This window comes from Vidua macroura, chromosome 3 (genome assembly GCF_024509145.1).
Source record: "Vidua macroura isolate BioBank_ID:100142 chromosome 3, ASM2450914v1, whole genome shotgun sequence".
Lineage (NCBI taxonomy): Eukaryota > Metazoa > Chordata > Aves > Passeriformes > Viduidae > Vidua > Vidua macroura.
Genome location: NC_071573.1, coordinates 3,500,579 through 3,527,220, shown reverse-complemented (window position 1 = coordinate 3,527,220; position 26,642 = coordinate 3,500,579). Strand labels below are relative to the sequence as shown.

At 45.3% G+C, this 26,642-nt stretch overlaps 2 protein-coding genes across 7 annotated transcripts in view; one reads left to right on the top strand and one right to left on the bottom strand.

Moving 5' to 3' along the window:
• The first annotated feature begins 702 nt into the window (after window positions 1-702).
• On the top strand, window positions 703-7,216 carry EIF4A3 (eukaryotic translation initiation factor 4A3). The gene is made up of 12 exons (XM_053972403.1): window positions 703-901; window positions 1,111-1,183; window positions 1,977-2,043; window positions 2,910-2,972; window positions 3,414-3,546; window positions 4,212-4,292; window positions 4,577-4,718; window positions 5,484-5,622; window positions 6,087-6,202; window positions 6,586-6,693; window positions 6,779-6,906; window positions 7,018-7,216. The coding sequence occupies exons 1-12, from the start codon at window positions 736-738 to the stop codon at window positions 7,032-7,034; spliced, it is 1,233 nt and encodes a 410-aa protein (XP_053828378.1). The 5' UTR covers window positions 703-735; the 3' UTR covers window positions 7,035-7,216.
• Window positions 7,217-9,606: 2,390 nt separating this feature from the next.
• Window positions 9,607-26,642, bottom strand: part of ATL2 (atlastin GTPase 2) — a 43,029-nt gene continuing 25,993 nt past the window's right edge. For 2 of the 6 annotated variants that reach the window (XM_053972398.1, XM_053972399.1), the window contains exons 3-14: window positions 24,717-24,851; window positions 23,020-23,124; window positions 22,234-22,284; window positions 20,094-20,150; window positions 19,407-19,499; window positions 19,007-19,145; window positions 18,045-18,172; window positions 15,851-15,907; window positions 14,996-15,067; window positions 12,889-13,320; window positions 11,612-11,626; window positions 9,607-10,966 (exon numbers count right to left, since the gene is read on the bottom strand). In XM_053972398.1, coding sequence (XP_053828373.1) covers window positions 10,847-10,966; window positions 11,612-11,626; window positions 12,889-13,320; window positions 14,996-15,067; window positions 15,851-15,907; window positions 18,045-18,172; window positions 19,007-19,145; window positions 19,407-19,499; window positions 20,094-20,150; window positions 22,234-22,284; window positions 23,020-23,124; window positions 24,717-24,851 — 1,404 coding nt within the window. In that variant the 3' untranslated portion in view covers window positions 9,607-10,846. Of the gene's footprint in view, window positions 10,967-11,375; window positions 11,487-11,589; window positions 11,627-12,888; window positions 13,321-14,995; window positions 15,068-15,850; window positions 15,908-18,044; window positions 18,173-19,006; window positions 19,146-19,406; window positions 19,500-20,093; window positions 20,151-22,233; window positions 22,285-23,019; window positions 23,125-24,716; window positions 24,852-26,642 lie in introns of those variants that run through there. The other 4 variants (XM_053972394.1, XM_053972397.1, XM_053972400.1 and 1 more) reach the window with 4 other exon arrangements.

Genomic DNA, 26,642 nt, shown 5'->3' with positions numbered 1-26,642 from the left:
TATTTAAAACAAGAAATTCGTCTGGTACTTGTCAAAAAGTTTCTGTTTCCCAGGCGCCTTCGAGTCTAAATCAGGCTTGAAGAAGTTCGTTTCTGTTGATAAGGAAAGCCATAAATTCCTCTCCTCTGGAAAATTTAGGGGCTTCTGTAATTGTTATCTTTGTGCAAAGAATTCCTTGATTATCCCATCTCTTTCTTGAGATAGTTAAAAAGTATCTTACATAGCATAGTTTCTATTTTAACATTGTGTTATAACCTAAAAATACATTCAACACACTACTTGAGAGAATTAACACAGCATAACTTTCCAACATTACACATACAATATTCCTTGTAACTACTGCGAAAAGCCAATCATAAAATAGGCATTTTTCACAACCTCAAGCACGCACTTCAAGAACAGCTTCTTTGCCTGGAGCGGGCTGCTCGGGGAAGGGAGGTGAGGGATCCTCCCTCTCCGGAGACGTCCCGGGCCCGCCCGGGCCGATCCCCACGGGGCCCCGGGCCGGGCCGATCCCCACAGGGCCCCACAGGGCCGGGCCGATCCCCACAGGGCCCCGCCGGGCCCCGGCCGTCCCGCGCTGCCGGCCGCGCGCCCCGTGGCCTCGCGCAGGCGCCCCGTGGCCCCCCCGCGCCTCTCCCGCGCAGGCGCGCGCCGCTCCCGCGCAGGCGCGGTGGCGCAGCGGGGCGCGCGCGGCGGGCGTTGTGCGGCGGCGGCGGCGGCGGCGGCGCGGCCATGGCGGGGTCCGCGGGGTCCGCGGGCGGCTCGGCGCGGAAGCGCCTCATGAAGGAGGAGGACATGACCAAGGTGGAGTTCGAGACGAGCGAGGAGGTGGACGTGACGCCCACCTTCGACACCATGGGCCTGCGGGAGGACCTGCTGCGCGGCATCTACGCCTACGGTGGGCGGCGGGGACGGAGGGGGAAGGGACGCGGGGCCAGGGGCGCGGGGCCGAGGGGACGAGCTGAGGGCCGGGGGGACGAGCTGAGGGCCGGGAGGGCTTCGTGGGCCGGGGCAGGGCCCGGATGCGGGCCCAGCCGCGCCTGCGCCCTGCGGGTGCCGCCGGCCGGCGGCGGGGCCTTCCCTGACGGTGTCCCTTGGCCCCCGCAGGGTTCGAGAAGCCGTCGGCCATCCAGCAGCGAGCCATCAAGCAGATCATCAAGGGCAGGGACGTGATCGCCCAGTGAGTGCGGCCGGGCTGGGGCGGGGGATGCCGGGCACGTTCCGTGCCTTGAGGCTGGAAGCGGGATCGGCCACCCGCGGGCCTGGGCTGGTGCCTGGCGGGGCGTGGGGAATGGCCTGAAATTGGTGGGACGCGGGGACAGGTTGGCCAGAGCAGCTGTGGATGTCCCATCCCTGGAAGGGGCCAAGGCCAGAGCACTTTACTTTCTGTGAAGTGCTGGATGGGGCTCTGGGCAACCTGGTCTGGTTGGAGGTGTCCCTTCCCATGGCAGGGTGGGGTATGGAGCTGGATGTTGTTTAATTCCCTTCCAATTCAAACCGTTCTGTGGTTTTATGATGTGACAAGCAAAACAGTGAAATTGCCTAACTTGTTGCGATCCTGTGCCAGTTAATCCCAAAGTTTATTAGGTTTAGTTACTGTAAAAAATATCTCTTAGAGACAAAGAAGGATATGCATCCCACTGAAAAAAAGTCCTTTCTTGGTCACTAGTGCAAGTTACTAGCCTTGCAAATTGCATTGGCTTATCTGTCATTTACTTGTAAAAAAGTGTATGTGTGGCAGATGGCAGAAAGTTAAAATGCTGGTCTGATAAGGAGTGAAGGTGCCAAAGCCGGGGACCCTGGAGTGTTCTGTCCCCTGGCTTTGCAGTTCTCAAAGCTGCCTGACAGCAGATCACGCTCTGATCATAACAAGCCTTTGTTGAGTTCTTTGCAGTGGAGGGGTGGAATGTGCTGAAATTGCCCGTGCTGTTTGTCCACACACGCAGAGTGTTCACCAAACATGTGTTTCTCAGGTCACAGTCGGGAACAGGGAAGACAGCAACATTCTCCATATCTGTTCTACAATGCCTGGATATACAGGTAAGCTCATAGCAGCACATGCTAAAAACAATTCTTACTAGATCACTGGTCTTCATCATGAAAGTGTGTTCTTTAAGAGTGAAGCTTTAAGAATGAAGCTTTACTCTGAAATCTTTTAGTTACGGGCAGTGAACCTCAGAATTCTGACTGAGAACTTCACCAGACTCTTAACAATTTAACTGTTAAAGCCAGTCTGGCAAAATAAGTTCAGATGATATCTTGTAATGATAAAGTTGTCTTTATCAGCTGACCTCTTTCACCTGTTAGGGCTAAGTTAAGCTCTCAGCAAGCAGAATTGTCTTCAGACAGTCCTGACAGCATCATCAGCCTGTCTGGACAAGTGGCACACGTTGCACAGAATCAAACCTAGATTTTTGACTGACAACTTTTGTTTGCTTTTGTTCTGCTCAGGGGCATCATGTCCATCCAATAGTTTTGGGGTATAAGTTGGATGTGCAGATGCAATTGAATAAAAGGGTTTCAGTGGGCTGGGATGGTTACTCATCTGTCACTGTCTGGGGATGTAAGAATTGAGGTTGCATGTTCTAAGTGGAAAGGACAGCTTTTGCTTTACTTCTGTAAAGTGCTCATAATACTTTTAGGGGTAACACTTCAAAACTTTGTGTTGGAGTCCTTGAGCAGTGCAAAGTGTTTATCTGAACCAAACACACAGAACTGAAGGACTTGACATTGGTTCTATTTTGCAAGAAATGTACACACCTTTTTTTTTTTTTAGCACAAAATTCTGTGCTAAGTCCTTCAGCTGTGACATCTCACAGCTCTTGATTCTGTGAAATCCATCACCTCTTGCATGCCCGGCTCTCTGGCCTGTGATTAACTTCCTTGTGATTCCTTGCTTTAACCAGGTTCGTGAGACCCAAGCCTTGATCCTGGCACCAACTCGGGAGCTGGCTGTGCAGATCCAGAAGGTAGGAGCATTTCCATCCTTGTCTGGAAAGCACTGGCAAGGCCTGGGGCCAGTGCTCTGGTGTTTCTCTAGCAGAGCTCAAAGCACAGCTTCCACTTTTTCTTTCTGTTCCTGAGAGAAATAACAAAGTATCATCTGATACGGGGCCGTTTGCTCCTCGGCATTGTATTCATTACCTTTGCAGTCTGAGGTTTTGCACAGCCCTGAGTTTTTAAGGCCAGAGCTTCTAAAGCAGCTGTGATCCCTGAGGAACTGAGTTCCCAGTGTTTTAAGGCCTGCTGTTGTGGCAATTTGGGTATCAAACATTACAAAAACCCTTCTAACTCCTTGTGCTGACATCTCTGTAGAAAACCCACAGCGCGGCTGCACAGACCAGCATCTCCTCACAAGTGCAGCCTGGGGAGAGCCGGGGCAGTGAATCCATTTCTTTGTACCCACACAGGGGCTTCTGGCCCTGGGAGACTACATGAACGTGCAGTGCCACGCCTGCATCGGGGGCACCAACGTGGGCGAGGATATCCGCAAGCTGGATTACGGGCAGCACGTGGTGGCTGGCACGCCAGGCCGCGTGTTCGGTAAGGGAATCCTGACATTTATTGTAACACCGAGGTGAAGTGGAACAAAGTAACAACTTACTGCTGTTGTGCCTGGAAAAAACTAGAGGGAAATCAGTGGGGATGGGATTTTTATTTTCTCTGTTTATGCTTCGCTTTCCATTGTTGAGGTGACTTTTCTCCTTTGGAAAAAGGAGAAAGTGCTACAGTCCCTGAATCTTCAAGGGGGTAGGAGCCAGGCCTATGTGAATGCCAAAATTAAGCCTGCATTTTCTGTGTGCTGGTGGTTGCTCCATCTTTGTTAAATCAGGTGCACTTGCAGCTGCTACCTTCTGGTTCCACTGCATGAAGAGTTTAACATTTATTCTTCATGGCAGTTACCACAGGGGTAATGTTGGCCTTCAAGCTCCCATCTTCTGTGTGTCTGAGAAACACCCAGCACTTACACAAGTCCCTGTCACTGGGAGAACGTGAACTGATCCCCACAAGTGAATAAAAAACCACCAAAAATTGGCAGCTGCCAAACTGGGCTGACTCTCAAAAAGGATTTGTGGATTCTGCTGATATAAAGTTCACCTGGCATTTTGTGTTTCTCACATCTGTCCCTCCTCCACCAAAATGCCCTGACAGTGGTGGGGCTCACTTGCTTTCAGAGCATTCTCATCTCACAAAATGAAATCTTACAGATATGATTCGTCGCAGAAGTCTAAGAACCCGTGCCATCAAAATGCTGGTTTTGGATGAGGCAGATGAAATGCTCAATAAAGGTAAAACATTTGTCTCCCTTCTACTTCCTTTCTCCTTCTTTGAGATTCTAGGGTGTCCCAGCTGGCAGGCCCACTTCTAAAAAGTTAAAGTTTAAAAAGTCAGACTATTACAGTTAGCTGTAGGCTGTAGTAGGTTAAGCTACACAACATGCCTTGTCTGATGTTACTGATTCACACATTTATGCTCATGACCCAGTACTGAATTCCAGATCAGACTGTGGAAGAGGAGGATATTTGGGAGAAGGATGTGCTAACTGTTCTGTCTGGTTTGACTTGCACTGCAGGCTTCAAGGAGCAGATTTATGATGTGTACAGATACCTGCCTCCAGCCACACAGGTGGTTCTGATCAGCGCCACTTTGCCGCATGAGATCTTGGAAATGACCAACAAATTCATGACAGACCCCATCCGCATCCTGGTGAAACGGTCAGTGAGTTTCCTTGGAGAGAACAGGGACTCTGAATTGGTCCAGCCCTGGGCAGTTCACAGTATTAACTGATTTAAATGTACAGAGAGTCTCTTGTGTTCCTTCTCACTGTTCCTGCATGTCTGCAGATGTGCTCATGTCCTGCTTTCCAGCAGGGGCTGACTTATCTCCCTGCTTTATCCTTGTCGAGTTCTGTGTGCTGCTGCTCAGCCTGCCTGTCCCCTCATTCTCCCCATGGATAGCAGTCTCTCCTCGTGGAAATCTATCCTTCACACTTAGCCAATTCCTGGGCTCCCCCAGAGGATTTTTTTAAGCTTCCTGTTAAAATTTCCTATTACATAGCAGGCAAAAAAAAAACCTTTAGCCAACTGATCCTAGGTGTTCCACAGTTTACATCTGGTGGTGTCACGGGTCCTTGTGCACTGGGACTTGGGATGAGTCTCCCTCTTGCCTGAGCTCTTGCACTGCCCCATTTAGTACATTCGAGCTTCTTGAGACTTTCTTCAGGCTCTCTTGTCAAGAAGCTGGAATGTAAAAATGATGAGAACAGAAGTGTTCCCCTTTGGAGCTGGCTGGAGCAGAGCAGTTCCAGTCTGCTGAATGGGTCACGTTCAGGGCCCTTCTTAAAGCTGAGTTTTCCCAGGACTTTTTAGAACAACTCGGACTCCATCTGGACCCAGCAACCCACAGCACATGGGCAGAGGGATGGTCTCTGGTGAAGCACACCCAGCCCTTCTAACTGCTTGTGGTTTTCTTCCCTGCAGTGATGAGTTGACCCTCGAAGGAATCAAGCAGTTTTTCGTGGCTGTGGAGAGGGAAGAGTGGAAGTTTGACACCCTGTGTGATCTCTACGACACGCTGACCATCACCCAGGCTGTCATCTTTTGTAACACCAAGAGAAAGGTACTGGGGCCAACAGAGGGGCTTGGTGCTTCCTGAGGGTGACTCGAACAATGCTGGGTTAGTTAAGAGGTCTGGTTGCTCCCTCATTTGGAAATAGTTCTGTAGGAACATAGGTTAAACTTTTGGGATGTGTCTAAGTTAAAACAACAGAGGCAGACCTGATACAGCTGACAGGAATTGCTTTTTTAGAGAAGTAAGTAAGAATGTGCTCAATCTAACAGCTTATAATTCCTGGAGCAAACCCACACTTCTGGAATAAATGCTCTTAATTTCTTTACTTTCAGGGCTTGTGGAGCCCTGTATCATACAGCTGATGCTTTGTAAGGATTATTTACTTCCCTTTGTCTCAGAATGCTTGTGGAAGTGTGTCTCAGTCCCTACCAGCTCATCTTGGCAAAAGTTCAGGAGCTCAGCTGCTGTGTTTGGCTGTCTGAGCAAAGAGCTAACCCAGGCTGTGTTCACAGGTCGACTGGCTCACAGAGAAGATGAGGGAAGCCAACTTCACAGTTTCCTCCATGCATGGAGACATGCCCCAAAAGGAGAGAGAGTCCATCATGAAAGAGTTCAGATCTGGTGCAAGGTAAATGCCCCAAATAGCATTGCTTACATCAGTGCTGCCTCAGGGCAGGGAAACCATAATAGCTCTGTGTCAAGGCTTTGTTCAGAACTCTGTTTTCCATCTGTGTTGGGAGTTGCTGGTTTAAAATTCAAGGAAAAGCGTTTGTGCTCCATCCTCAGTATTTGAAGCACTTGGGAGCATTATTCCTTCTGAAAGACCCAAGCTGTGTTGGTCCTGTCTTGGCTGAAGTTTGGTGATAGTGCAAGGGACAGCTCTCTGTGCAGCAGAAGTGTGGATGCTGCTGGTGTGCTGTGGGCAGGGGGAAGCTTGGAATAGCAGGGGATGCTCTGTGCTGGAGACTGGGGGTCCCCAGAAGAGTCCTAACTGTGCCCTTCTCTTTGCAGCCGAGTTCTTATTTCCACAGACGTTTGGGCTCGAGGCCTGGATGTGCCTCAGGTGTCGCTGATCATTAACTACGACCTGCCCAACAACAGAGAACTCTACATACACAGGTAGGCTGGGGCTTGCCACAGCCGCTGGGGCTGAGGGAAGTCTTCCCACAGCAGCTCCATTCCCTCTTCCCTCGTGCCTCCGCAGAATCGGCCGCTCGGGCAGGTACGGCCGGAAAGGCGTCGCCATCAACTTTGTGAAGAACGACGACATCCGCATCCTGCGGGACATCGAGCAGTACTACTCCACCCAGATCGACGAGATGCCCATGAACGGTGCGTGCTGCCTGACCCACCTTCTGGGAAGAGCCTGGGAGCAGCAGCCTTGTGCTGTCCTGCTCTCCACACACTCAGGTCTTTTAATTCTTTCATTTTCTCTCGTTTCAGTTGCTGATCTTATCTGAAGGTCTGTGGTGAGCAGGAAGTTGTACCATTTGGTACCCTCCATAATTCGGTTTTGGACCCACATCCTTTTTATCGTATTTTTGGTCATATGTTCTTGAGTTGAGCTACACTTGGGAACTTGTGTAAATATTGTCTGTACTCCCACCCATGTTTTTCAATTAAAAAGGAAGTTTTACCATAACCTGTGCTTAATTACTTTAAGCCAGCACGGTATCAGGCAGGGAGTTTTGGGATACTGCCATACTTGGCTAGCATAATGAAACAGAGCACTGGACACTCCCCATATCTGGGTTTGTAGAATACAGGGCTTCCTGTTCTCTACCCTTTTGTTATTGCTGTGCCACGCCACCTGATGTACTTTTAGTTTCCTTAACTTAACCTTCAAGGATCAGACATCTACAGGAAAAATCTGTGGCCTGGCCCTAGCCTGCTGTAGGAAAATTGAGTTATGAGATAGCCAGAAATTTCCTGCTGGTTACGTCTTTCCAGAGCCAGAAATCACCACACATACTGCTCCAGATGAGGATTTCCCATCCCAAAGAACTTGGGCATGCACTTCCAGAACAGAAGGAGCAAGTATCCTGTCTTGTCACCTTCTCCACCTCTTTCTGCTGCTGTACCTCGTTACATCTGCCCCGTCACCTCTCTCTCTGTCACGATGCTGTACTTTGCCAGCTGTAGGATCTTCCATGTGGCTTTCCTACCTCGCTCTGCCGTGTCCCTGTGTGAGGCAGGAGTTGGCCAGGGGTCAGTTACCATCTTCTGCTCCGTGCTTTTCCTGCTAAAGTTGGCTTTTTGCATGCTCAGGGAGGACAGGGGAAGCAAGGCCTGAGTACACCCCAGTTTGCACAGAATTGGATCAGCTCTCAGAACTTCTTTCCTGAGTAGTAGGAATAGCCCAGGGTAGAGGAAGTAGCTGCCACCTCCTCTAAAGCCCTGTGAAACTCCTCAGTTCCCTGAGGAACCCACTCTGTGCAGCAACCTGATGTTCTTAACAGCACACAGAAGTTGAGAAATGCTAAGCTTGTTCTACTAGGAATACTAATTTTCAGGAGTTGCCCATGGAGGTGAGGCCACTACAGCTTCACGCCTCCATGTGCCACCAGCAGCAAGGTGGAGCCAGCATTCCCACTGGGCACACACATGGAATGTGCTCACGCCATCCATCCCCATCCAGTGTTCAGCACTGGGATCATCAGTCTGCTCCAGTAACCAGCACAGGGACGTGGCCCAAGCTGCACAGCCCTTGCTGGTTCAGCCCACCCTTGCACATCCCCACTGCCTGCCCTCAGTAGCTGGCCTTGAGACACAAGTCTGCCCTTAACCGGCCCTTGCAGAGCCTCTCTTGCCTCCACAGAGGGAGCCACACATGAAAATGGAACCCCTCACCCTCCAGATCAGCCCAGACCTTGTCCCACATCAAAATGGATGTGTCCAGCCCAGACCTAGAATTGCTCCCACACCTGGCTCCCAGGCCCCTTACCCTACTTGCTGGCTAAATCCAGCTCTCTGTCAAGTGACACAACCTCACTCCAGGCTGCTGCCACTCCAAACACGCAGCCCATGGGACCCCAGGTGCCATTCCAGTCCCTGGCACTTTGACCTCTGTGCCCACAGAATGGAAGGGCAGAGTGAGGTGGGGTTAACAAGTCAACACAGCCAAACATGGACGCAAACCAGCTGCTTCCCACACCTGATTAAAAGTCATCTTGACCCCTTCCCTTCCCTACCTTCGATCCCTCCCACAAGCTGGAGATTTTGCATTCATGCTGTACCTTCGTGGCGCAGTGTTCAGGAACTCTGCCCCCCACAAACCCAGAAGAGTCCATATGAAGCCTCCCAACTCCTTGTCCACGTGCTGGGCAGAGTTTTGCTTTTGCCATCTCCGCAGGGCACAGCCTCAAATCTGACTTGCACCTTCCTGGAGCCCACGAGCAGCGAGGGCAGGCCCTGGGAGCCCCCGTGTGACTCATTTGGTTAATAAGAGATTAATCACCAAAGCACTGGCTTGTTTGAATAACAGTATTTAATCTGTACAGGTTGAGATATCATAAAATGCGACATTCCTACCTCATCTTTAGCATCATTCCCCTGGAGCTGAGCCCTCACCTGCAGAGGGCAGGTAACCACCACTCCCCAGCAGTTCTTTGCAGTGCAAAAGTCACAGTGCAATTGCTTTAGTCCTAGACAGATGATTTCCCTCACTCAAGAGAGGGGAGATGTTAAAGCTCAAATGTTGATGAAAATTGTTACCATTTAGGAATGCAAAAAACCCAGCTATTGCACACAGCCATTTCCAGCTGAAACTACAGCAGTTAATTGTTTAGCTGCCTTTACACTCCACACAGTTGATACTGTTTTAGCCAAGAATGAAAGTAAAGCCAGTAACAAGATTTCAAGAGTGATACAATTGTTGGAGGGCAGAATCTGACAAGCAACTCCACAAGTCAAAAGCGTGCTTAAGAACAGCAGGAGGTTTTCCTATACAGGGAGGGGGTATGAGCTGGACAGAGGTCACCTTCCAGAGACAAAGCATGAGAGGAACATCGGCTTCAATAGAAAGCTATGAAGTACAATAGAACAAATCTGTCCATATAATTGTCAGGATAAGTATTTGACATAGTTTATGTAGTAGAATACAATACTTGAACATCTTTTAAAAATAAGCACGGATTTCATTTCATATATACACAACTGATTTTAATCATGTACTGAAAATAAATTACAGGAAATAACTTTAAAATGCAACAGAAGACAAGAGTTTCACAACAAACATTCCCATTGATTTTTCCAAGGGGGTGAGAGATTGCAGTGCTCAAGGCAGGTAAATATCACAAATATATCAAAAAACTTCAAATTGTTGATGCATTCACACATTTACATGAGCCACAAACATTCCTTTACAGGAACTGCACTTAGCTACCACAGAACCAGGTTTTGCCATAAACTACAAAACTTTGATACAAAATCGTATTTATATATTTATATTTCATATACATGCCCTATCTGTGATTTCTTAAAAAATAAAAACTAAACACACTGTACAGACAATCCTAACTCATTGCTTGGTAGCTGTAGGCAACATTTTTGGATGGAATTTCTTCCCCAGTAGAATTAATGGCAATATTATATACACGAAGGCTAAACTGCAGAAAAAGACAGCTCAGTTCCGATATGCACCTCCCTCGGGACCAGGTCTGCGAGTTCAAGGCAAGACACCCTCTGTGCTGAGCCACTGCCTCCCTGACAGCCCAGTTCTGCATGAGGAACCAGTACATGCACCTGTGTAACACTGGTAAAAGGCAAGAAAGCAAGAGACGCTGCAATGGAGTGGCTGCTCCGATGGCTCCGGCGCACAGAAACACTCGCTGGAGCTGGCGAGGGCGGTGCCGAGCTGGGGACATCGGGTGAGAGCACAGCTGGCGTGGGGCTGATCATGACACTTCCCTGAAGTCAGCTGCTGCAGGGGACAGGCTCCCCCTGTAAGCCAGAGCCTGCACGGACTCACAAGGCTGGGGAAGCTCCCCCTCCCTCCCCCAAGCACGGGGCACCAGGACCGTGTAAAACTGAGCCACTCCCTCCCACCCCAGCGGGCTCTCCATGGCACCAGTTTGTCTGAGAAGCTGAGCACTGAGAAACTTAACTCTTCCCCGGTGATGGCAGCAATCTGTGAAGCCAATCACACTAAACTACTTCTACAGTTGATTGTAAACTTTGGTTTATTTTTTTTTTTTTTTTTTTATTATTGAGTTCTCATGGTACAGCAAGCATGTCTAGGATGAGAGGGCAGAGTTGAAGAGGAGACGAACTGTCAGTCTGTCTTTAGTCTGGCATGGTGAGCCACCTGCTCGGTCAGGCCTGCTTTGATAGAGTTTTTTACAGACTGCCTCATGTGATCCTCCATCAAATTATCACTCATGGGCTTCAACACCTGTGGAATGAGAAATGTGCAAAAGAAACAAGAAAATGAGGTAACCAAGGAAAATAAGATATAAAATCATATAAAGAGATGAGACTTGAAATCATGAAAAAACTTAGAATGATGAAGTCTGACACAAAGTGGCATGAACTGAAAGAGAAATGAATTTTGCTGCTAGAGTAATGAGGTTAAAGCAGTCACATGCTATGGACACAAGTGATACCCCTCCTACACAGCAGTATTTCACTGAATTCAAACCACTTTACAGTTCCTAGAAGATGGATGTGCAATTCCATACCCCATATGCAGCATCAGTCTGGTATGGTTACAGCATTTATGCAGACCGGCCCAGACGGTCCAGCTTATTGTCCTATATGTGTAAGTGTGAACACTTCAGATACAGAAAGAAAGTTAAAAATACTGGCTAGTTTTTCTTCTTGTTATTGTTGGATGAGAGTCGCTGTCGCGGCACTGATGTAAGAGCACGACGAACCGTTCGGCGTCTAAGGACTTCAAAGAGTTTGGAAAACACCTAAAACACGAAGTCAGCTGTTAGGAAAAAGGGCTCTCACAACACAGCAGAAACTCAATCAAGTTCAGAAAAACAAAACAAAACAAAACAAAAAAAACAAAACCTGATTGCCAGTAACTTCTCACCTTCCTGGGATTCCTCTGAAGCAAGGAGGGAAGAGAAAGGCAGAGATTCAGAAAAATCAACAGCGAGAATGAGTATTTAATCAAGAGTGACTCAGACAGCACCTGCAGTGCTTTGCATATTACTGGTGATGTGCAGCTCTAACAGCAACACTGCTGATGTCTTCTGGAGACCACCTTCCCCAGGCCCACAAATGGCAAGCTCCTGCCAGCACAAGCCAAGCTCTCCCCCTCGCAGGGAAGGCAGCAGCCAAACCAAGCCTTCAGTACTTGGTATCCTGCAGTAGCACTCCAGTAGTACTGGAGAGCCTCACCACTAGCTAGTGGTGCTAACTCAAGATTTAGTTACTGATTTATTTACTGATGCTCATTTCATCTCTATTTTTAAGAACCCACTTTTTCTGCTCCAGTGTAACTCAAAACCTGACTGGACCCTCAGCAGGTTGCTCAGATAGGCCTAGGTGTACCAGTGCCTAGGATCAGCCTTGAACATGGGAATTTTCCAGCTGTGGAAGCAAGCATGTGGGCAGAAGGCTCCAGTTAGTTACCAGCTCACGCCTCACAGGACACACTTTAATGTCACACCAGATAAGCTCAGTGCACCCTTTATTTCCAGTAACAATAGCAGGAAAGTGTTTCCCTTCTGCTGGCACTGGACAGAGCTAGTCAGAATGCTCCAAAAACTACTGGTCAGGAATTCTCTACATTGACCTTACTGGCACAGCTGTGTCAACTGAGTTCAGGCAGCAAAACCTGTATGCAGAAAGTTTTCTCCTCCACCTCTATTGTCCTTACACTTACATCTTTCATTTGAGGAATTTGCTGAGTATTCCTTGCAAACAGCAGTTGCACCCACTGAAGCTGTCACAGACAGCACAAGTCTCCTTTGTGCTCCCTTGGACAAAACCTGCTGGGCACCCTCTGGTAGCAGCTGCTGAAAGCCATTGCTCAGCCAGTTCTTGCCACAGACTAATCAATTCCTTGCTCTGAATAAGGAAAAAGAGTTTTGAAGAGTCCCCTCGACTCTTTACCATCAAAGCACTAAGTAACCTTCTGCACCTTAAGTAGCACTTTGACAATATCCTATGCTTATTTAGCATTCCTTGTGTGCAGCATCTGTTCCTGAAGAGAGCAGTCACACTACTGAGCAGATTTTCCCTTTGGCAGCACTAGCATTTTCTATTAGGTCTAGACCAGCTTTTCCCTCTCAGCACTGAACAGAAACTGTTTGATATGTCTGCTCAAGACAGCAAGATTTTGCAATAAAAACAGATACCAACCTGTTCCCATATAGCTTCAGCGATCTGATCAATGGCTGTTCCAACTTCTCTGAATTCCCCAGAGTACTTAACGTATGCCCAAGTACAAAACGATATAAGAGCCATCCCCAGCACGAGATTACACAGGGCAGCTATGGAGTTCATGCCAAGGAACCCAGTCAGTCCTGAGATTATGTACATGGCAAACATGACTGCAAACAGAGTGGCAGGGGTACGAGCAGCATAAAAGATGTTTTTGCCATCGTTGTGCTTCACGAAGTTTGCATAGATCTCTTCGATTTCCACTTCCAGTTGCTCCTGGTAGCGCCGGCAGAACTCCTCCCCTCCCATCTTCTTGACGGAGCGGAACTGCCGGATGGCGCTCTCTCGGAAATCCTGGTGCTTCCGCTCGAGGTCCGACGGGGCAATGTAAGGCTTATCTCCCCCACACACCTGTGGGAGCAGCAGACATCACACAATCACACCCTGAGCATCTGCTGCTGCACAGAGAGCACCTGCCCCTCGCTGCCCCCCGGGCTCTGTGAGCCCCGGGCCCATCCAGCAAAGCAGTCAAATATTTTGGATCCTGGCAGGGCAGGAGCCTCACCTGTCCAACCACACAGCACAGGATGAGCTTCATACTTCTCTTCAGGCAAGCCCAGAAGGACAGGACAACAGCCACAAGCACATCCCTTGCCTTTTCCCAGAATGAAGTCCTCCACCCCCACCAAAACTCCCTGGAAAATGCCTACCAATCTCATCCTTCCAAACGGTTTTTTCACATTGCCCAGAGCATGTTAAACACCAGGAGCTACTGAGGGACCAAGAGGCCACCACACAAACAACTGCCACTGTTTTCTTATCCTCTGTGACACTGCACCTGTTGTTTCTTGCATTTCAGGTCATTAGGGGGACAGTATTTTGGTTGTGCACACTCAGCAAAGGAGGGCTTTGGATCACGAGGACAACTCAGAAGCTGCAGCAACCTTTACATAATAGAGTTTTAAATCCAAAGAGTTCCCACTTCTGTTCTTAAAAATAGAAGTTTCAGAGCTGTGTCAGATCAAGAACATCATATGAGACATCTGGATAAAAAAACTATTCCATAATTTGTGCATATCTCTACAGTGATATAAAAATACACAGTACTGGGGAACATTACTATGGAAACAAAGTCTGTTTAAAAGAACATCTGTTTCTGTTTATTCCCTGCTCCAATCTAGAAACCTTACAGCTACAGTATCTCAACAACCATTGAACATTCAAGTTTGGAAGGCAGCCTTGGCACTTATTATAAACAACACATTTACTATTTCAAGACATTTTCCAAAATGGAAATAGAGGAGTTCCCTTAAACCAGCAGAACATTCTCCAAACAGCCTGCTAACAAATGGAACTGGCTTGTCTGCCACTAGCACTAGGTTTTACTTTAATTTCAAAACAGCTACTTCAGCAATTAAGACCACAATTAGCCTAATTAATGGGGGGCTATGTTTGTAGCATGTTCTCACACCTACTGGTCTTTCTGGTTGTACAGTTTCACAATGAGCACAGTTCTGTTAAGCTTTACGAGACATGTAATGGTTTTCAGAATTTCCTATGATAAAACCTTGCATACCACTACATTGAAGTATGAAATCTGTCCAGCATTCAGTTTAGAATCATATAAGATCACTATCTTCAAGAGAAGAAGCAAGTGGGAAATTATAACAGATTTTTCCAAGTAATTCTTGGATTCCAAGGGGTTTCTTTAAATTTTTTAATCACTTCAATCCTTGCATTGTATGGCCACAATTCAGAAGCATGAGACTACAGAACTAGAATCCCACTCCTGTGCAACCCTGACACAACAGATGTCTGCTCACCTGCTTGTGCATTTCATGCCACAGGATTTTGAGATGCCTGTCAAGAGCCATAGAGGGAACTAACAGGTGGCAATCCTGCAAACACACCCATTTTCACACCTCCCCAGCATCACACACCCAAGCTCAGAGCAGAGTGCAGAAAACACACAAGTCCTGGCCCTGAGTTACCTTCCCCCACTGGACTGCTCACACACAGAGGACAACATGGAAGCTCAAGGTCTGTATTTGCATGTAGGTGTTTAGGAAAGGTTGTGCCATCATACCTGCTCCATGCCTTTGCTGTACAAGTCTTTTGCTCCTGCCACAGCAGCAAGATTGTTCGCTTCAGCTGTTGCCTAGAAAACATGGAGCATGTGTGTCATTCACAGCATTCCCAGGTTTTACACAGCACTGCACTCCAAACATACCCCCAAAACCTCCAGAGCTCCTGATGGCCAGGAAAAGGCCACACAAAAATAAGTGAAGTTTAGCAATATACATAATAAAACATATTGCTGTCTTTCTTCAGCTTTCTAGCACAGCTACAAATAAACCTCAGCCTGCTTGTACAGATGCTTTGCATCATGAGCAATCTCTTCTCAATGCTCTACCTGTTAATAAGCACATAAGGGTCACTAAACTATTTTAATTCTGGTACTGGATTACTTCCAGTACCTGAGAGGCAAGAAGGAAGCTGGTATTATTTCTACATCATAAATGAACAGTTTTGCTGTCAATTGTAATTGTCAAGTTTGTTAAGAATTTTAGACTTAGTTTCTACCTGTGTCATGTCAGGGACAATTATTGTAGTTTTAGCTGCAAGATGTCATTTTCTGGACATCTCTCAGCCAAACAGCAAGTTACAGGAAACCAATGCTTAGAGAGTAAAGCAGTTAAAAAATCCAACCAACCAGACAGACCCCAGCTCTATTTGCCTGATTTAATTTCATTTGGTTGATGAAACTGAGGGAAAAGTACCCAACCATCACAGTTCAGGTGGCTTTCAAAGTACACAGATCCTTCAAGAACTACAGCTGTGAAGGGGAGCTTCAGGCCCACAGCAGTCATGATTCTTCAGCTGCAAAGAACTTATAAAGTACCCATCATCTAATCAGATTATTTGAAAGAAAATAAAATACCTGCAGCATAGATTTCGGATGAGGTAGCTCCTCTCCTTGATAGATTTTAATGTAAGCCTAAATGGGAAGGAAAAAACAAAAGGTTTATTTTTCTAAACATTCATGTTTAAGGAGAATAAGAAATGAGGGATGACAAAAAGATAGAGCTGATTATTTCTCTGTAATAGTGCTAAATACTAAATTATATAAGTTTCTTCATAAAAGTCTGGCATTTTTTCCCCTTCTCTTTCCTGTGCCTGAGACTGGGGCCCAGCAGGGCAGCAGAGCACTCTGAGGAGACATCACCACTGCCCCAAGATGTGACAGGTTTTGACAGCAGGTTTCTATTCCCTCAAATGCATAAGGTCCTGGTTAAACAGGGAATCTTCACCCATAACAAAAGAGTGGAGATGACAATCCCAGCCTTTCTGGCAAGAGGTCTGTCCAAACTTACCCCAGTGCTGGGAGAACCTATACTTACATTTCTCCACATGCCTTGATCTACTGAAGTGTAGGAGGAAAAAAAAAAAAACCAGATCAAGGCACTTACTACAGACAGAGCTGAGCAGACAAAACACTTCCAGAAGCTAAGCAGGCACCTATCCCACTGTGCCCCACCCCACTTATCCTCAGGTGTCCTTTCTTTCCCCAGGGTTTCAGGGGGCTGGAAGAGAACACACCCTTCCATTCTTGTCCAGCCCCCACAAGCTGGCCCATGCACAGCTCCTGGGGACAGGGAAGTGGGGCACAGCAGGCAGCAGCAGCCAATTCAGTGCCTTGGACAAGCTGTGCAAGTTACACCAGCAAGGCCACTCTCAGCCCCTTGAGGGGGGTCTGTCCTCACTCTCTGCACACCACTGCTGCCTTCCCTCCCTGCCCTGCCTGCAAGCCTCAGGCCTGAGGATTTTTTGCTCCAAGGGAGGAGAGAACAAGGTTATCAGGGTCCCCATGTACTCAATGCTCTAGGTTGTAGAACAACCTACAAAAACATATAGAGTTATACAGGACTCTGTTCCCTTGACACCCTCCTTGCTTCTGTAGCTATTTCCTCCAAGTAAAAGCCCTACAGTTTCCAACTCAGGCCTCACAAGCTCAGCTGCAGATGCACAGTCCCAGGGGAGCAGTCCTCTTTAGTTACATAAGCATGGCATTTCTGCAGCACCCCACAGCACTGCACCCTGACTGGATACAGGATGTGAATCAGCTTTCCAGTAGAGCCTTTACACTTGGGTTTTTGGGATGCAGTCCTTTGTAAACTGCTGTTGAACATGCACTCCCTGCACTGTACTTGAGGGGTTCCTACTAGAGAAAAACTGGAGCAAAAAGCAGCGTGCAACCATGTAAACAGAGAGAGTGAAGCTCTGTGCTCCCGTGCTGGTTTTACACTAGTCAGAACAGCCAACACTTCTGCAGCCCATACCATGTCTTTCCTTCAAAAAGTTACTTTGTTTTACAAGTGAAGTTAAATGAGCTCTGGTCTCAAATTCCTTCATTGCGTCGTTTGTTTCTTAACATCAGCCTAACTTTTCTACCCCAAAATTAGCAATGCAAAATTCCTGTCTTCAGGAGACAGTGGCATCATTCCCACCAAGCCAACTAAGTTGCTCCAATTCAAAAAAAAAAAAAAGCTACACACACCAGGCCAATCCCTGGTGATGTAGAGATTATGTTATCACATTTCTGCTGGTGTCACCATGATACCAAAAAAGCTCAAGACTAACAGCTGTGAGTATCATACATAAATATTTCAGAGCACAGTGGTGTTACACATGCAAGTGTTTAGAAAGCACCTTCCTTGCATGTTAAAAATCCAGAGGGGAGTATCTGAAATTTTCACTGCATAGCTAGCAGTTTAAGAGCTGTTTTTCTATCTGTAAAAACTACATAAGACCTACTTTAATTAAAAAAAACCAAATGGGATTTCAAAGTAGGAAAAAAAAAATCTAATAAAGCTTGAGCTATTTCAGCCTATTCACAGAGAGGAAAATAAAAGCCACCAAACTACAAATTTTGCTAACAGTAGCTTGCAAAGAGCTGTACTGTTAGGAAGTAGTGTGCCAGTTCTGAAAAGTCAGAGTAGTGAAATGAAAATAAAAGTGAGCTGATCAGTGAGTGTCAGCCTAGATATCTTATCTTCTCTGGGAACACCATGGCCTAAATTTAGAATACTGTCTTTTAAGCTATTAACAGAAATAATTAGTATGAGTTTGCTTACCTTGAAGTATTCTACAAGATCTCTACAGGTCACCTTGGATCCACTAATCTCTTTTTCTACCAGGTTTTCAGGGGCAAGCAGTAATGGTACCAAATTCCGCAGCTCATTCTTAAAATCCTCGTCTATATCTAGTAAAATTCAATCAATTTAAAGAAAAAGGTGGTTAGTTTTCAATCTTGTATCTCCTAAAGGAACACTGATAGGCCACAATCCTTCTAAATCCACAGCATCACAACTCTGAACTGCATTTTTAAGGTATTTAAAGGCTTACATATATAATTTTAGTAAGTTCTACCCACTCTTAATCTACCAATCTTAACTCCAGACTGGGAGAACAAAGTTCCACTGTCCTTTCAATACTTTAAGTGCATTTCCCCAGTTACACCAATGCACAATGACCTCACAGGTGTGTGCCCTCAGCACAGCAGGGGCTGGCATCCCACCACTGCAACTCACTTTTATAGCTTTTGCCATTCTGATGCATTCCCTCCATCAGGGGACACACGTCCCTGGGAGGAAACCTGACTGCCTCTCCTTCTGCAGTAGCAGAACCCTGTGGCTTCTATTTCAGCCATTTCAGAGCTGACCTGTGGCTCAGCAAGTTCTTAGAGAAAAGCCTTTCCAGAAAGTAGTCTTTAATCTTGGGAATTCTGCCCTCTGGAGCCCTTAGTTATCTTTGGAATCGCTATTTAATGACCTTTAAGCATGTCTCAAGTTATCAGATTACAATTAACAGCTAGACACAAAGATATCCATTCCCTCTCCCTGCTTAATTCCTCTACTTTTAAACCACTAAAAAGAGCACACAATGCACATTTCTAAATTCTGCAGCTTCACCTTTTAGCCTTATATTTTCCAGCCAGGCATTTCAATAGCTAACCATTACAGTGCTTAACTTCCATCATATAAGAAAACAAACTCAGTGATCTGAATCAAGAAACACAAAACAAAAAGCTTCCTACCATTCAATCTCCCATCAAAATTTGGATTTGTTGCAACTTTAAGACCAGGGTGGGGCAACAGGAAACACCCAAGATTACTGAAACAGGAGTGAATATGCTTCCTTACATTCTGTAGCTCTTCATGTTGGTTTTGCTTTACCTGAAGGAAAAAAAAGGCATTAAGAACTGCTACCAGTTTTACAGCACTGCAATCAAGATTAACCATCATCTTAGATGCAGTAAGAGCACAGAAATGTGTTTAAGCTTTTATTCCTGAACCTAATAATGTCAACTTGGCCTATGAGTAGAAACACCACAAATGTATTTTATTAGCACAAGGAGCCAGCTCATGATGCATCATTGCCTTGACAGCAAGGTGTCACTCAGAAGCTCAGAACAGGACTACTGGAGATAAACTTACCTGCAATCTTTTCTCTAGGAACTTTTTTCCTCCCTCCAAGCCATATGCATGTTCATAAGGATAACTCCAATCTCTAATTAAGAACATTAATGTCTGCAACAGGAAGAACAGCAGCAGTGAATGGTTTGCATCATTCCTGAGGCTGAAAATTCTGTCACATGTGTAATTATTTTAAGTATTTGGCTGCTCTAAAACGAAATATATTATAGATTACAAGCAAGGATACTATGTAAGTTTTTTGGTATATTTGGCTGTTCTAAATGTAGCAGCCTTGTAGTTCTGTGGTGCAAGTGTTTTGCTTGTTTAAAAAAATCAACTAAACAGAACACCCACCACCAAACAGGACCTTTTCTCAGAACCATCTACCATCAGCAAGGACCAACCATATCTGAGAGTAATAAAGAAGAAAGCAGCACAAATTTTTTTCTCCTTAACACATGCACATCACTTGACATTTGGATTCCTTTTATGCCTTATAACTCAAGCACAAAGCTATATTTGCCCAAAATGTTATCCCCTTCAGCATTTTTTTCCATTGGGTTTTTGCAAAGCCATGTGGCAATAGTGAAGGAAAATTAGTCTTGCAAAGAACTGGTTACCTTCAGCTCAACTAATTTATCTGCAGAAATTATCCTGAGCTCATTTTCTACACATTCAAATGCTTAAATCCATTTAACACATAGTTACCTGAAACGGCTTTTGGTAAATTTCTTCCATAGCTAGTCTTCCATACTCTGTAAACAACTGAGAGAAAGAGCAGTGTAAGGATGTGCCACATAGAAAAAACATCTTTCTGCTGTGAAATATTCTGTCACTAAAAAATAAAGCACTCAATCTTATATCTTACTATAGGTTGAGAATGGCACACCAACCTCAATAATGAGTATACCAACCCTCAGTAAGATTCAGGTAGGAGACATGATTCCCACAGGCTTCACAGTGCCATTCCTGAACTGTCAACACACTGCAGTTTTAAGTGGGTGGCTTGTGGGCTATTCTCAGAGAAAAGCTGGCTGCATTTCTCACCAAGCCAGCTTCCAACACTTGCTTCCTAGGCTAAGGAGGTAAGCCTGTCTAACATTTGCCCCTTACTTCCCACAAAAGGTTTATTCCTGGAAATCCCAGGGAACTTGGCTCTGGCCAATATATCAGACATTTAAATACAAGCCAAGTTCAGCAGCTTCTCAGATCTCTGCTTCAGCTCATGACCTTAACTAACAATTGCTCCTTCCTTGCAGTATAAAGGCAAGTATAAGCTGTCTTCCTCTGACTGCTTTCACCATCTTTAATACCAGCAGCAGCATTCTGTGCTGGCCTGAGCAGGCCAAACCACCCACAGGAACAGGAATTAAGGATTGTGCTGGCTGGTTCAGCACAGGTCAATACTGGCAGGGGTCGACCCATGCCAGCCTCCTTACAGATACTGCAGGTCGAGGTGATGGAAGCACACCAGAACTCTCCAGTACCAGGCAATCATTATTCTGCATTAAACTAACTCCTCGAGTGTCTCAGGTAAATGATGGCCCAAAGGACAGTTCTGGTGTTGATCACAAGAGCACCTGGAACTTACAAGACTAATTCAACACAGCTTAACTTCCAAGCCCTTGTCACCCTGAGCAAAAGCAGCTGTGAAGTGGCCAAGCACCCACAAGAGTCTGGTTTCTTTGGCCTAAACTCTTTACCTCGTTCACTTCCCTGCTAAATGCAAAAGGCAGTCAGAGACTAACAGTATTTCACAATTACATAAATTCCTGTTAAAACAGAAATTTGGAATTTCCTTCCCTCAGATCATGATTCCCTGCTGCAACTTTAAATGCATGGGTGTCCCCTACCCCTACAAGTGCTTGTATTTATCATCCTTCTCTTCCCTTCCTTCCAATCTCACCCTCCAGTAGAACAGAGATAGATTGTTTCATTTAAATTACACCAAGCCTGTTAAAGGACCAAAGTCTGGAGGGAAGCCTGGCTTTCAAATAATTACCAACAGATTTGTTTTCACTGCTTGGTTGGGTTTTTTTGGGGGTGTGGGGGTTATGGGCCCAGTGATACAACCCTGCTAATTGACAACAGCTTCATAAGACTACTTTTAGTTAGTGCTCTTCTACTTCCAGCATTGGCAGCCAGTCTGCTGTAGCACTGAAGACACACAGAAGAGTTTTAAGCTGTGACAAGGTCACGGCCTTGGCATTTGGTAATACACAAGCTATTCTCTAAAGCTACAGGTTTTAAGTTAAGGAGATAAGGTTCTTGCACCATTCACATGAAGCCATAACCACGATGCTGCATTAGAGGATAAAAACCCCATGGTGAAGAGAAGACATCCTCCTGCTTTTATTTCTAAGCAGAAATAAAACTCTGCAGAAGTTTCTCAGCTGAAAAAACAGAGATGGCTTCTGGGCAGAAGACTCCTCCTGACCTGGCCCAAACTCCAAGACTTCCTTACAAACTGGTTATGAAATAACATCCATTTTCCTGTTTTAGGAAAAAAGTGCAACACTGGAATTTCACCATTAAGTATTTCCATAAGTAATTTTCCTTTCTCATTTTTTCAGGAATTTCAGAACTTGCAATACAGAGAACAGACTTTAAAAGAATCAGCCAGATGAGAAGCCCATACTATTTTACCTCTTGGCACAGTAGAAGCATCATGGAGTTGATGCAAACACGGTTTTTTACAGACTGTACCAGTTTTAGTATCAGGTCAAATTCAGTGTTTTACATGAAGCAGCAAACAGCTCCCAAGTCAGTTAAATGAACAGTAACTTCTAGAACATTGTCAAGACTATCAGTTCAGAAGCAGTTTAACATAAATTCACCATATTCCTACCTGCAAGTGTTGAAGGTCATCTTCCTGAATATTCTGAGACAAGTTGTATACCTGCAAGAGACAGTCAGAAAATTACAGTGTCACATGAAACCACTGTCTTACATTCATATAGTCTCTTTCACACACTGAGTGTTTTTGCTCCCTCCAGAAAAAGTGTAACTACCCAAAAGTCAGCAAGTAGAAAGGTGTCACAGAACACATCTCAAACAAAAATCACCTCCAATCAAAAATTATTCACCAGAACCAACTCCACAGGACAGAAGTAATGCTCTACATACTCCTGTTCCTTTTAGGTTGTGTCATATCTGATCTAAAGTCACTTGTCACCCCTCAAAACCTGCTCACTTTTGGCACTTCTAAGGCACAAGCTTAGAAGTAGTTTTGAGTATAGCACAATTCTCAGGAGTTTAAATGACACTTGAACAGAAGCAGCAATTTTAAGTTTGGCTGATCTTAGCATAATGTCACCCCAAACTGTATCTACAGCCTTAAAAAAGATTCTGTAATACATCTGTAAAGAAGCAGTTGCTACTCTGACATCTTGGGGGGAAGGGGATTTCCCAGTTCTGTCAGCAATTTAACTCAGCCTGGCCTTGCATAACCTTGATTCCACCAAGCAACTTGGGTAGTTTATGCACTACACTGAAAATAAGACAAAGTATGGAATTTTAAATCAGAGTTGGAGAAAGATATGCAGGTGAACTTTCCAAGTGTGGCTCAAGAGAGATTCTCTGCACGTTCAGGATAGAGGGTTCTGCCATTATTTGCCAGTGTGGATATTCTCACCTGGACAGAGCTCGTCATGGTGCTCAGGGCAAAAACTGTTGCACAGTCTTTGATAGTGGATTGGCTATCAAAGGCACCTTGGGTATCCATGAGTAGTACAGCAACCTGCAGAGTTGGAAAGAACAGCAGCACTTAACCAGATCATGGACACTTTCACACTCCAGGCCACTGGGGTCAGTTCTGTTTCAAGCAGAGCAAGTCTCTGCCCCGTGCCTGTTGATGAAACCTCAGCCAGCTCCCTGCACACTCACCCACAGCTGAGTGAGCAGCAGCCAGAGGGCTCTGCCATCAGCCTCAAGGCTCTGGCCTTGCCTGGCTACCTTCTCCCAGAGAAACAGCCCTCCTGGGCCCAGTGGGACAGTAACTGACAGCTCTCCTTCACTGGAAGAACATCAGCCTCAGCTGCACATCTAGCATAGTTCTTAGAGCTAACAGGAAGATGGTTACTTATAAATACATATATATCTCTTAAAATAATCATTTTCAGCAGAAAACAAGATAATTGATACTGTCTGCTGGAACAACAAGGAAGGAAGTGATATTAATGAAAAAAGTTTATCAGTCCAACTCCCATCTTTGGGATCTACTACACTTCCCTTCTCTTTCCCACTGATAAGCAAGAACAAGTGAGTGATTTGTTCCCAAAGCATAAGCAGATTCACACAACGTAACTGGTTTTTAACCAGAGAAACGTTTGGTTAGCTGTGAAATTTGTTAAACACCACCAAGCCACTATTTTTATAATCTATGTCCCACAGACTGGGCATCAGACGTTTTCATTGCAAATGCAAAGGGTATGAGATTTAAATGATCTAAAACCGATGGTTCAGAACACAAATAGTTCAAGATCACCACCACTATTGTGGAGTAAATATTTATTAATGACATTAACACTTAATTTCAGCATAAACACCTTCAAGTAAACTTTGCAGTTAAACTGACTTGAGAGTTAAAAAATAATCAAGTTAGTGCTTTTTCCCCCACTGTCAGACTTAGTCCTCCTTTATAGACTGCTTGCTAAAATTATATGGAATTATATACTTCCAGACCCTGAAGTACTTACAGCTATGCACTACATTTCACTAGAAAACAGCTAGAAGCTACAACATATTCTCACCCTTCAAAGAACAGTGCATGCTACAGAGCTTTTCCCCCCAGCATTTGTCTGTAGATGGTATTTACAGCCATTACAGCTTTACAACATTCCCAGGATAACCCCCCCATCAGCCTGGACGGGGTAGACTTTGCCAAAACAAAGTACTCTCAGAATGAGACTATTGTGGAATTTTTCTGCTGGGTTGTAAGAATCAATCTCCATCCTTACACTGATATATGGTTTCCAGATATGTTACACAGCTGCTCAGTGCAAAGGAAAGCAACCAATGTTCAAACAACCACCGTGAAATCCATGACACTAAAAGTGTACACAGAGACCTCTAAGGATCATCTTGTTCCAAACCCTCTGCCAAAAGCAGGGACACCTTCCACTAGACCAGGTTGCTTGGAGCCCACTGAACCTGACCAGGAATATCTCCTGGATGGGGCACCTACAGCCTCTCAGTTTTATTTTTTAAAAAACCCAAAAAATAACAAATCCAAAAAAAAAAAAAAAAACAACCCACTATACAACCTAACCAGAAAGCCTACAACTCCTACAAGGGAGACCTTGAGTAAATCAAGGTAAGATAAGCACTCACCTTTGTTCCATTAGGTTTCTCAATTACAAACACTTCACTCCAAATCTGAATGCCAGTGGTTTCCCGTTCACATCCACCTCTCCATGTAAACCCAGTCAATGGCTCGGTGTTTCCACCTATCCAGCAAGGAGAAGTCTACAAAACAAAAGGAAAAATTTATGTAAAACCAAGGAGGATATTTCTATTTTTTTTTAACATGCTATGTTTTAGCAGACTTCCACACTGTTATTACATTTTCTTCAGAGCCAGATGACAACACTACACAAAATATTAAAACACATTGCTACTCTGCTGTGTTTCAAGATCATCCACAAAGCAACCCCATGGTATTTGAGTGGCTGCACAACTTTTCAGTCACTGAAATGTAAGTGCACAGTTTTTGAGTCTCCAGCACTCAGAGGTATTGAGAACAGCCCTGTTTTGTCCACCAGTTCCACTCTCACAGTTGAGGAAACTCTGCTCAAACACAATAGCAGATATTTCAACCCAGGAACAGCTGCAGGAACCTCTGCAAGGGACAAAATACCTGATCTTAACTTAATCCTCTCCCTTCCCCCTCACTAACAGCTGGCTAAGCATTTGAGTCCCTGCACTAACAGAAGCCAATATCAGACTCTCAATGCCATCTTGCAGGAGCCACAGAGAATAGACAACGACCAGAAAATTGACAATCTATACTTGCCAGTTACAGAGAGAAAAGGTCAGTTTAAGAGTTTGATACATGCCAATCAACCCACCCATATTAGAGCTGAGAAGCTGAGAGGTGAGTACAGTTGGCAGCTAACATTCCTGGCTGATGGAATTGTAATGAGGTCTTCAAGGACAGGCAACAGTAGAGCAGCAGCTCACCCACAAGAATCCAGCCATTGTATGAGCACATCTAACCCAGAAATGAAACTCATGCACTGGCAAGTAAGGAGGATGAGCAGGCACCCCAAGGAAGTTTCACTTTGATAGGTTTTTCTGTAGCCCCCTCATCAGTTAAACTGTTGTCTGCCTGCCACTTCTTTCATGGAGGATTTTGGAGTATACAAAGCTTTCTTTCACAGGCTAGAGCACAGCAAGCTGGCATAAGAGACATTTAATGAATTGCCTTGAACTACCCAGAGGAGATTACCAGCCAGGAAAGAGTCCACTGAGAAGGTCAAAGTGGAGATTTCTCAATTCACTTCTGGGCTCTACCTTGCTGACTCCACACTGGCAGTTTTCAGATAAGGGCTCAAGACATCTCTTCACATTTCAGAACACAGCATGAGTACCCAGGGACTGTACCGAATAAAAATACTTGAAACAACTAAGTGAAACTGCTTATTTCTAAAGGGGGATAGGAAAAAAACCTGAACATTTTCCTCATGCCTAGCAGCATGCAGGCAATCCAGCAGTTCTGCACCAGCATTCTCCCAAATGCTAACAGTGCAGCACTCAACTCTGCTCCTGGATCAGACAAAGGTGAGATAAGCAGATAGAAATTCACAAAATGATCACAGGTATGCAAGTAAAGAGTTCTACAGGTCTTTACAGATAGGTTGTGTGGGTTTGGTTGGTTGGGGTTTTTTCCCTTCTGTTTTTTTTTTTTTGATAGACACATACACCTCTATCAGAGACACTACACAAAACCCGAATAGCTTTTCCCTGTAGTTTTTTCTATCCCAAAAGATGCTTATGCTTCTAGAGACCACTCTAGAAATGAAAGCTCCAAGCCTGCTTTGTGCTGCAGCACACTCCAGGATACAGTTTGACAATGGTCTATCATATCTCACAGGTATGGAGTCAATGGACTGCAGCTTTTTAATTTTCAAAAAGAATCTGTTATTCAGTATGCTCCATTTTTCTTTCCTACAAGAATACTTTAGCCCATTTTGGTCCAGACACTCCTATTTGTATTCCTCCTATTTGTAACAAATCAGATCAAAACTACACAAACAG